The sequence below is a fragment of the Chelon labrosus genome (genome assembly GCF_963514085.1).
Source record: "Chelon labrosus genome assembly, chromosome: 3".
Lineage (NCBI taxonomy): Eukaryota > Metazoa > Chordata > Actinopteri > Mugiliformes > Mugilidae > Chelon > Chelon labrosus.
This window is the reverse complement of record NC_140339.1, coordinates 4,094,477-4,106,147: the sequence shown is the minus strand read 5'-3', so window position 1 is coordinate 4,106,147 and position 11,671 is coordinate 4,094,477. Positions and strand designations below refer to the sequence as shown.

The 11,671-nt window shown below is 42.2% G+C and overlaps 1 protein-coding gene across 1 annotated transcript; it reads right to left on the bottom strand.

Moving 5' to 3' along the window:
- On the bottom strand, positions 1 to 7,513 carry spi1b (Spi-1 proto-oncogene b). Its single transcript, XM_084541736.1, has 5 exons — positions 7,105 to 7,513; positions 6,479 to 6,569; positions 5,096 to 5,292; positions 3,089 to 3,239; positions 1 to 1,007 (listed from the first exon to the last, which is right to left on the bottom strand). The coding sequence occupies exons 1-5, from the start codon at positions 7,144 to 7,146 to the stop codon at positions 694 to 696; spliced, it is 795 nt and encodes a 264-aa protein (XP_084397862.1). The 5' UTR covers positions 7,147 to 7,513; the 3' UTR covers positions 1 to 693.
- Positions 7,514 to 11,671: the final 4,158 nt, after the last annotated feature.

Sequence of the window (11,671 nt, the reverse complement as noted above, 5' to 3'; positions counted from 1 at the left end):
GGCTGTAATGCAAATGTGAAATGACCAGCCTGCTGATGGAAAATTTATAACTGCCGGTCTTAAAAGCCAATAAAACAATAACGCCATGAAAAGAGACGAAAAGGGAACAGTGCAAAACCCAGTCTACCGAATTTACAGAATCATTCAGCTTCGTTGTCGTTGTCTTTTTGTTTTGTATTAGACTTTATTAGTTTAAACAAGATGATTTAACAATTTACAAACCAAAAGGGTGGTAGTTTTTGTGTTTTTTCGTGTCTCAGAACATGACTTGCAGTTCCAGCCGTGGCCACCACGACAACATTAACTACCACCAAGACGGAGGAAATTCACAAAAACAACAACAACAATTATACTTTCTCTCAAATGATGCACCTCCACGCCAGTTTGAGAACGACACGTTACATATTTTCGTATTTCCCCGTGACTGGCTCTGGCATCCGAAACATTGAGTTCATTAGCGGTGTCCCGTAATGCCTTGGAGGGAAGAGTCTTTGTGGACTTTTTTTTTTTTTTTGGAGTCCATAGTTTCATTTGGAATAAGCCAGTATCTTCAAGGGACGAGTCCGACTGTACAGAAATATTGGTGCTATTCATATAATGCTATTTACCAGATCAAGAGGGATTACGTATCTACAGAAACATCAGACTCCAATGTCATGCTTTTCATTGTTCGATCATCCCGCCCCCCCTTGCCTACATGTACGACTTCCTCTCCATGTGACTCTTCCCCAGCACCTCGTCGCTGAACTGGTACGTCAGCTTCTTCTTGATCTTTTTCACCTCCCCGGTCTTGCCGTAGTTGCGCAGGGCCCGAGCCATCTTCTGGTAGGTCATTTTTTTGCGGTTGCCCTTCTGGATCCCCCAGCGGTGCGCCAGGGCCTCCTTGTGTTTGGAAGAAAACTGGAAGGTTCCTTTGTCTCTGTCCACCCACCAGATACTGTCCTTCATGTCGCCGTTTCTTAAAAGGTCCAACAGGAACTGGTACAAGCGGATCTTCTTTTTGTTGCCTTTGGGAAACATCAGAGTGTTGCATCAGTCAGATTTTGACGGTAACTCAAACAGCTATATTACTTTAGAAGAATATAAAACAGTAGATTTAATTAAGGAAAATATCCAAAAAGTGTTTAAACGAAGGCAACCGGACTTGGAGAGTTTTTGGAGAAGACGTTTCACCACTCATCCGAGTAGTTTCTTCAGAACTTCAGAACCAAAGAAGCTACTCAGATGAGTGATGACATAAAACATGTTTATTTATCTGACGTATGGGAAATTACCTTGTCACAGTAGCATGGAGTTTGGCAAAAATATGTACAAAAAAAAACAATAATGTCTTTGACAGGGGAATTACCAAAAAACACAATACAAATATGAGAAATATATACAAAAAAATAGAAATATAAAGACATTCTGTATATACAGAGTGCTGGTAAAACTTAAGATGGTGAGGTAATGGTTCACGCAAAATAAGGCAGTGTAAAAAAGGCAGATTTATTTGTGCAAAAATTACCGTAAAAACCAAAACAAAGCCAAGTCTAACACGTGGCTTATTGTGAAACGTCTTCTCCAAAAACTCCGCAAGTCCAGTCCAGCGCTTTTTAGATACGCCATGACCTGGGTGACTGGAGGACCTTCACAGACTTCAAAATCCCTTTTGTCTGTTTCAGTGTAATCTTTACAATCAGATTACGCAGTCGGAGGACACGGCCACGTATTTTTGGGTCCTGTTTCATAACATTTAACAAAGAGGAGCTCCACGGAACGCTCTACAATGACTACACAGGAAAAAGGCTTCCATTTCTAAGAAATAACGGCAGATGTAAACCTCCATGACTCATCGTTTGAGTGTTTTCCACCTTGGGTGAGCTTACAGATAAAACATTTGTCAAACTGTCCAAAAAAAAAAAAAAAAAAAAAAAAAAAAAAAATTTAACTAAAAGGAAACTGATGTGAAAAGTAGAAACTGTCATTTGTGACATTTGAGCTCTCTCAGTTCAGATACTTTCTTGCACGAATAGATGAAACTTCAAACTCAATTTGCCCCGTGCGTGTTGCTCTCTCTAGTTAACCTTGACTGGAGGATGCTAATAAGACGGACAGATGGCGTCTGCACCCTGAGAACTATGGCGACTTAATTATCTGTCTGCTCTCACTCTTGTATAATCTAAAAGCACAGGGACACTGAGAGTGCAGATTAAAAAAAAAAAAAATGCATTAACAGGGATGCAAAGGTGCAAAAAGTACCACTATTTTAAAAAAAAACAACTCGTGCAACTTCTTAAAAAAAGACGTTATGATGCACACCTGACTAAGGCCGCGGCTGACGCTGTCTCCCAGACTTGTCTGAGCCTCGGCCGGTCCTGTAAAATCCTGATCTAGCCAAAAGAGGAAGTGTGGAGGCTGTTTAGTAAGCCAGCAAAACCACAGTTGACTACAAAGAGATAAAAGGACATCACCCAGAACTGAGCTCCACAGACACAGGAACTGGGTCAATCCTGTTATATTCAACACTGACACCTTTTCACCCGACCGTGCTGCTGACTGTCACATTTAACACTGTTAAATTAAAAAAAAATTAAAATACCACTCCACAGGCGGAACGGTTCCCAAAACCCGAACGCAAAAATCCAGCCGAGTGCCGCCCATGCTAATCTGCGACAGCCAATAACAAGGCGCCTTTCTCTCCGAGGCCCATTTCCGCTGAAGATGCAAGACCAGCATTAGCGAAAAAACAGCAGTTGTGCAACTAGTGGCTCATTCTAAAAATGCAACTTCAGTTGTCAGCAGAACACAAAGCTGACGCCAAAAGTAAATGACAAACCAGAAATCCCTCATCTAGAGCGGGACGCTCTCATTCTTACGTGCGGAGTTTCATAATGCCAGCTCATAAACTTTTACACATAATTATAATAACAGGTTTAATCAGAGGGGACGCCAACACGTGTCAAGCTCAGAGTCAAGCTCAGATTCAAGAATCTAAAGCATGAGCACTGACTTAGCTCTCCAAGCAACTTCCCTCATGGATCTATAAAGTCTATCCAAGTCTAAATCTACGGTGTCTCTTAAAACACTTAAAGAAAAGTCTCCTTACCCAGCTCTCCTGTTGTGACGTAAGGGACTCGGTCTCTCAAGCACTCCTCGTCGGACACCTCCAGCGGGGGGCTCCGTCCTCCGTGCTCCTCGTCGTCAGAGCTGCGCTGGGACACGTGCTGCTGGTACACGGTCCGGGGAAAGAACGCCACCTGCAACACGTGAACCAGAGTCAGTCAAGTATCGGTCAAGTAAAACGTCGCCCTCGTGCTGCTCTAAGGCAGGGGGGCCCACCACAGGGTCCAATCTGGCCCGTGGCGTGAATTTGCCAAAGCGTGAATATTACATAGAAGACTTGAACTGCATTTCCATGATGTTCTTGTTCTTCTTTGCGCTAAAACAAACGGAAACATCTGGAGTTGTCTTTATTTATAGCTTATTATGCTGTTATGTTCCTGGTCCGGCCTGCTTGAGGTCAAATTGGGCTAAATGTGGCCCTCTGAACTGGAATAAGTTTGACCCCCCCTGGTCTAAGGGTTTAAAAGAATAAACGTATGTATGGGATGTGGCTTTAAATGACAATCAACAGTGTTTGGGTGTCCCAGTAAAGGACAAACCTTGAGTATATATTCAGTATTCGGTGATAGAAAGTGTCTTTTAAAACTTTTTAAAACTTGAAAATTCAAATTAGACGCTTGACTCTACTTCCATATTCATGGATCATTAATATTGACCCCACTCCTGGTTAATATGTGTGACATAAGCCCTCCCCTATGACATATTCCTGTTTAATCTGCATGATGACTTCTTTAACTTTTAATATCTGAGAGGCAAACTCTTGCGCTACTGTAAAAGCCCGCCCACCATCATATTTATATTCAGCCTATCTGACACCTTAAAGCCTTAAAGCATATTTTCAACTTGCTGCTGACGCATGTTATACTGCGGCCGGCCAGCGAACGCCGAGAGCCGGACACCGGCGCTGACGTATTGGTTTTGTCTCGCCGAGCTGCTCTCGCTGTGAGTGAAAGAGTAAAAAAAAAAAAAAAGTCTTTCTGCATGAGCTGCGATGTGTGGACGCCGCTGTAGCTGCACGTCTACATGTGAATTCCATGTGTGAACGTGGTTGTCACTTTGCATTTTCATGTCACGTTTTAATTGATATGTTAACACCTTGTCTTTTTTTTTTTTTTTTTTGGGTTGTTTGTTTTTTTTTACCTCCCCCCGAAGCGCCTGAAACTTTTCACTCCGACTGTAAAAATGGCAGATGGGAAATTTCTCTTGCTCAATAAGTGAAAATGTGACCTAGTGTAAAAGCACATGCTCTGCGTGCCACCACTGTGAAGGGGTGGCAAAACAACACAGGTTATGTAAATTAGATGCTTTAATCTATGTTTTTCCGACTTTAGCGCATTCAAACCCGTGACCTTTGACCTCGCTTGTAGCGCAGGTGAGCTCAGCCCCGACACGGACGCTTTTAAACACCTGTTAAAGCGCTTTCAGACGTGTGAACTAACTGTGCCGTAAGTGGCGGGCCCAGGAGGACGCCTCAGACTGAAAACAGACGGTCCAAAACCAGAGGCCTCTCTTCTGGTTCAGTGGTTCACAACTGGAGGTCTGAATCATGCAGATGGGTGAGCTGAGCCGAGCCTATTCAGAGAAAGTGCTCTTTTTAAACCGAGGAGGGAAAAAAAATAGAAAACCCCTAAAATTAAAGTGTTTCTTGTAACTCGAAGATTCAGTTCCTGATTTTTTTTATTTTTTTTTTGTCACAGGACCTTGAAAGGCCTCCTGAGTTAAATCCCAGGATGGTATTTTGAGATTCAGAGACAACACTGGGTTGCTATGCTGAGATTAAAACTTTCTGTTTGACATTTACATGTCTGCCTGTTAAACATTTATACCCCCAAAAAAAGCACTGAGGGGCTAATTATAACTTTAATTATTCACTCAGGAAAGTATTACTTCAGTCGCCACTTCGACAATGACTAATTGCAGATGTTACTGTGCATTGTAGCCCCCGACTATAATTAATTGTTTCTTTATTTGGGGCGGCAGAGGGACTTACTGGCTGCTGCAACACATGTCCATGAGCTCCCAGGTTGGGATCGATCAGGTTTTCCGCCTCGTATCGTATGGGCTCGTGTCGTATGAGGCCGGACGGGTGCAGGGCAGGCACGCTCTGCAGCTCTGTGAAGTTGCTCTCTTGGAGGTTTTCGAACTCTGCAGGGTGCACGTGAGGGTGAGGGTGGTAGTCCCAGTGATCTAAATAGAGAAGGTGAGAAACAGCATAATGGCCACAGCCTTTTGTTGATTCTAACAACGCCTGCTTTGTTCACAACATGCAATATTGCTAAAAAAAAAAAAAAATGACACATACAGACAAAGCTTTAAGAAAATAGATGTCCTTGAATGGCTTTCATAAAGCAACCGGACTTGCTGCTTATTCATGGTGCTCGACTTTGCATCGACCGGGTGCAATTAGGAGAATAACAGAGAATTCAGCATGAAGCTCTTTCCTGTTTGCTGCCACGCTAGCAGCGTTACCGCAGCCGTTGACTTTGCACTCTTCTCGTCAGGACCCCGCTTTTTGTTTAGCTTCTTTTTTTTTTTTTCTTTCTTCAAAATTTAGTCAAGTCAAATGAGCCAGCTTTGAAACACTTTAACACATATCAAGTGTAACCCACCGAAACAGCAGGGCGCCCGAGGGGTCGCGAACAGGCAAATGAATGCAAACTACAGTGTGCACAACGTGAAAAATGACAGATTCTCGACGGCCGGCCGAGCACGTCCAACCGCGGTGTTGGACAATCGTTTCTACTCTGCTTGCACAACCGTGCGACTCGACGCGAGGTATTTTTATCCCGGTGACAACTGGAGCCCCTCCACCCATCCCCTGTTTTAAGGTGTTTTGGTGCAACATTCAAAACAGTTGATTACAAGAGAAAGTAAAGAGCTCCTCTCTTGTATCAACATAACCCCATGGGGGGAAAGTTGTTCTATGTCTGTAGTTCTAGCGGCCGAAAGAAATGGCATCTGTTTCCTGTGTTCCATACGCCCTGATGTGGTGCGTTCCAGCTGCACACACACACACACACACACACACACACACTGCAGCCTTTCTTATGCGCGATGCACCAGAAAAAAAGTCTGTGTTACCACATTAGGCCACGGACAGAAAATGACAAATAACCAGACCCGAGTGAAATGAGTTTATGAATCCCTTAACTTTCTTTTGTTTTTGTTCTAAATGAAAAATCGAGAAGGATGCACTTCAGCGGCTTTAACATCTCTGTATCAGAATTATCACCATTAATTTTAAATTTAAAAAACAAAAAAATAAAAAAGAAGAATTATTAAACATTAAACTCTCTGTGAGGCGACACATCAAGCTGCTTTTTTTTTTTTTTCTTTCAAATGTTTTATGAGACAAAGTTGAAGTAAAACTCACCTGCCTGGATATCTGCGTCTAGGACGTATGGATTATAATATTCTGCAATCTGATGTCTGTAGATCTCAGGGTCGTACATTTCTTCTGTGTGCTGCAAGAGCAGATTGAAAATGCTCTCAGACACAACATGCCATGAAAGGAATCTTTGACTTGGTAAGACGGCGCAGGAAACACATATTATATAGATATATATACGTGTATATGTCATTAGATATGTGTATCATTATCCATCCAATCATTTAAACTCTGTGTCTTTTCTACTTGTGAATTTAAACGTCCTTACATTCAAATCAGACGTAGCCTCGGTGTAATAATAATAATGGCAATTCCTTTTCTTGCCTTTACACTTGTGAAACTCTCAAGAACTTCAGAGTTTCATTTTCATGTCGGTCACAGTATAAAAGACTCTTACATTTTGTGTCTCGTATTCAAAGTGTATGTAGCAGAGAGCACATTAAGTCGTCTAAAATAAACTACAAGTCCATGTTTGTGACCGTTAACGTGTCCCGGCTCCTTTAGAAAAACTACCGGTCCGAGGAAGGAGCTGCTTTTTTTTTCTGCTAATCCTTTAAACTCTAGAAAGTCTCCGGAGAGTTTCGATAATAATGAAATTAAATGATACTCACAGGCGGGATGAGGTAGCTCTCCATTCTGTACGGATGCAACATGGAGACCTCTTCTCCAACCGACCGGCGGACCGACTTTCAGACGCTTTGCTGGCAAAACGCTCTCCTTTCAAAACTTTTGCAGCACCATTGCACAATGTTTCAAAATTTCCTCTCGCTCAACGAAAAACCCAAAAACTGCCTTGCGCTCTCTTTAGTGTACAGCGAAAAAGCTCGAGGCCCCGGGGCCGCTCTGAGAGGCCTTTTCAGTCAAGTGTCAGTGGATAAAATGAAATAAACAAGGCCCGCCGTGTGAGTGTAAAATGAAAAAGGAACTTTTGACTTCTGTAAAATTCGTGTGGGTGGGAGCAATAGAGTGTGTCTGCTAAAGGTTCCTGGTCATTGATGATTTGTCAGGGGAGACCATGAAACTTTTTATCAGGGTCTATATGCTGTCCCCTCCCTCGGGCGGCCAATCACCGACGAGGGCTCTCCTCACTGTGAGTTTTCTCCCCGCAAAAAAAAAAAAAAAAAAAATGTCTCAGAGGTGATAAACATGTGTTGCAATGATGTTTGATGTCTTAAGTGTTGCTGATTTTATCGGTTCTCCACGCCTTTTAAAGAGCTCTTCAAATGCCGGCGTACAAAGGGTTTAGTGCACACATATAAGGACATTTTTAAGTTTGCATTGATATATATATTTTTTCTTTTTTTGCTGACTCTGCCCCCATGAAGAGAATGAATGACAAGGGAGCAGCTTTCAAACTGAGCTGCAGCCCTCCCGGTAAAGGTTTTTTCATAACATTCCCATAATTTCTCAGCCATCACTCTGTGAATCGGACTTAATTGAGGAGGCGTGCTGGGTCTTAACAGCAGCAGGACAGGATTTGGCACAACAAAGCACGGTATTTATAGGCGCCTGCCTGCTCGCTGTGTGTGATGCGAAGTGCCACGCTGTAAAACCACCTTCTGACTGCAGACCTGAAACTGACTGACTGGCTGACTGACTGACTGAAAGTGGACCCGGCAGCAAAGTGACTAAAACTAGTCGTTTTGGGGATGTAAACAGAAGTTTGTTGAGGAAAATGTTGCCCACACTGTCTCTCTCTCTCTCTCTCCCTCTTTCACACACACACACACACACACACACACACACACACAGCTGGAATATAAGATAAAGGCGGTGTATCTGTTCTGTAACCACACTGAGGTAAAAGGAGATTATGATTATCATGCAGAGGAGATACTGTAAAAGCAATCCCTGATTGGGGAGTTGATGGGGGTGAGTTCCTCTGCTCTCCCAAACAGCATAATTCACTTATAACATTTTCACTTATTGAGCAAGTGAAATACTTTTCACTTTAAGAGAAGGCACTTTAAATTTCGTTGTACTTGTGCAATGACAAATAAAGATATTCTATTCTATTCTATTCTATAACTAGCAAACCGTTAGCAAAAAGTTCTGATTCTCTAATAAACTGTATGCTCATAAGGCAGCAGGGCATGTTGAAGCTAAATATACGGGTCGCCTTTCTCTGAACAGGTAACTGTAACAACTGAAAATAAACCCCAAACCCCCCCAGTCCGCCTCCCACAGGCTGAAATAACTGTTGAATACTACATTAACAGTGCAGCACAAATCTGAGTGGGTATTGTTAGAGCTGCCTGTGCAAGAGGAAGAATGCAGCCCTGTGATAAGACAGTGAGCTGAAAATATTACTTGCTTGTAAGATCAAAAATACTCAAGTTTATCTTTGTCTTCAAGCCGGGGTCAGTTTGGGGGCTGCAGGGATGTCTGCAGCTACACGTAGACAATGAGGCTTCAGCAGACAGAGACAAATAATAATAATAATAATAATAATAATCAGATTTATTAAACCGTACGCGCTGAAAACTAAACTCAAAGTCCCGTTTTCCTCCTTTAACCGATCAGAGATTATAATTTCTCCTTTCGGGGCTGTTGAAACCACGCAAGACTGTGGCCAAACCCCGCCTGGCCCCCGTCTTAATCACAGCTGCCTGAGCAGCAGAACCGACGACACATGCAGTAGCATTTTTTTCCGAGAGTATTAATACACAGAGTGAGCATGCAGTAAGGCCGGCACTATTTCTATTGCGACTATTTTCAGCGAAGCCAAGAGATGTTTTTTTGTTATTTTTTTCTTGTTTTTTTCTAAATTTTAATTTTAATTTTAATACAAAGCAACAAAATGAGAGTTCATGAGTGAAATAGAAAACTGATGTTAACATCGACAGAGATTAAACTAGGGAAACTAGTGTTACCACATGGTACAAATGCTCTGCAGCTATTAAAAATCACTTTACTATGGTTGTTAAAGGAGAGGTTTGTTTATTAGTTTTAGAAACACTCAGATTAGCTTTATAATGTTCGAGCAAAAAGAAGAATTTTACTGTGAAAGTAAGTGAAGTAAAAGTATGATACTGCATAAAATCTCTCTCTTTTCTGTCTGTACCCGGCTGGCCTCAGGCAGATGGGTCCCTCCATATGAGCTTAAGGTTCTGCTCAAGGTTTCTTCCTGTTAAAAGGGAGTTTTTCCTGCCACCGTTGCCTTCAGGCTGGCTCTGGGGGTTTCAGGCCGTGTTTTGTAAAGCATCTTGAGACGATTTGTATTGTTATTGACGCTATATAAATAAAATTGAATTGAAGTAGTTTGAGTAAAGGCACTAATCTCTCAGCAAAGCATGCACTTTTCGTATTATTAGCAATATTTCTGTACGCAAACGGCACCGAAGCCTTTAAAATAAAAGTATGTAGTTTCATGCAGTTTTTTTTTTGCACTCGTTGATTTTCACGTTAAGACTAAATCCGGCACTGATTGTACAGCAGACGGGCTGATTTGTGTGTTTGCTTCTGACCTTAACAGCACTTTAAAACACAAGAGGTGGAAGAGAAATAAAGATCAGCATGTTCAACAAATCAGGCATAACATTATGACCACCTTCCTAATATTGTGTAGGTCTCCAAAACAGTTGGGACTCATCAGAGAATGGACATGGGCCTTCTGAGGGTGTCCTGTGGTGTCTGGTCAATAGAATGGAATTGTCCTCTGTGGATAATCCCACAGATACTTGATCAGTTTGGGATCTAGTGAATTTGGAGGCCAGGTCAACACCTTGTGCTGCTCTTCATGTTTTCTCTTGGAGTTGTTCCTAAAGTGTTTTTGTGTGTGTGTCTGTGTCAGGCTGCATCCTGCTGGGGATGGCTGCTGCCATCAAGGAGTGTCATTGCTATGGGGTGGGGGTGCTTGGTCTGGTCTAGGTGGGTGCTACATGTCTAAGTAACATCCACACCAATGAATGAATGCCAGGTCCAAAAGTTTCCCAACAGAACAGTGAATTGTCAAAAGACAGTCGGTGTATCAGATATACACACAGTTTCAGTGTAGCTCCTGATAAAGTGTAATTTAAAACTGCACATAAGTCGAGTGATCTTCATTCGACTCAACTTGAACTGTTTGATTATATATCTGATTTGTTCCTGCTTTTTTTATTTTTTTTTATTGTTATTATTTAATCCTAAAGTCAAGTTTTATGCGCAAACGTTTCCAGCGTCAGTCTGTTTGTTTTCCTTCGGTCCTGAGAGATGAGGTACTTGCAGCACACACGCTACATGCACAACACCAGTGACATATTATCAAAGGAGGAACTGGGAACTAGTCTTTCAGATTCAGTTCCTTGAAGGCTGCCTTTAAATGAATCCATTTACGTGTCCTTATGGTCAGGATGATCCAGGCCTCGGTGAGAGCTGGCTGCCTGGTCCCTGGCACATTTCTGTCTTTTTGGCTGTTGCTGTTTAACTTCAGTGCCCGGTCTAAATAGCGTCCAGTTAAAATGTCCTTCGAGCAGCTTTGGATGCAGCACTGGTGTTAGAAGTACTGGATTGTTTACCATATCTTACTAGAAGACACGGAGACAGTGTTCTCGCAAACTGTGAAGCATAGCTGTGCACGCACTTGACATAATTTACATTATTGTGTAAGACATAGAAACTACAGTAAATAGATGGTGGCAGATACATTTTTAATTTTTAATTTTTTTGTCTTACGGGAAGATTATTTCCACACAACTCAGCGTAATAATGCCAGCATACAAATCAGCCACAAGCACCACAGGAAACTTATAAAATATCTAGTTTTTTTGCGTTTCAGTTCAGTTTCAGTTAAGTCTCCTCTCGTTTTCCACATTCAGCCAGCAAGTTGCAAAATAAAAGCAGCACACCGTGTGTGTCATGAGCATGTGACTTAACAATGACTTTGGGATTACTCCGACTGACATTACACTTTACTCCCCAAACACACTTTATTAGGTGCAAATGCAAAATCTAATGCAATCTAATGCAATGCAGTACATAGCGTGTGTTGTGTATGTTGAGGTTGTAGGACTGCATGGTAGGCCGCTGGCAGATCTGCAGACTTGACCGCCGTGACCAGGTTTATTACCGATATGTATTCATAGCTGTGGATGCAATGACACGGACAAGTTGCAAAACATAATGAAACGCAACGCCGACACATGACAGAAAGTCGAGTCTAGTTTGTGTCTGTGGTACGTTGATTCATTTGAACTC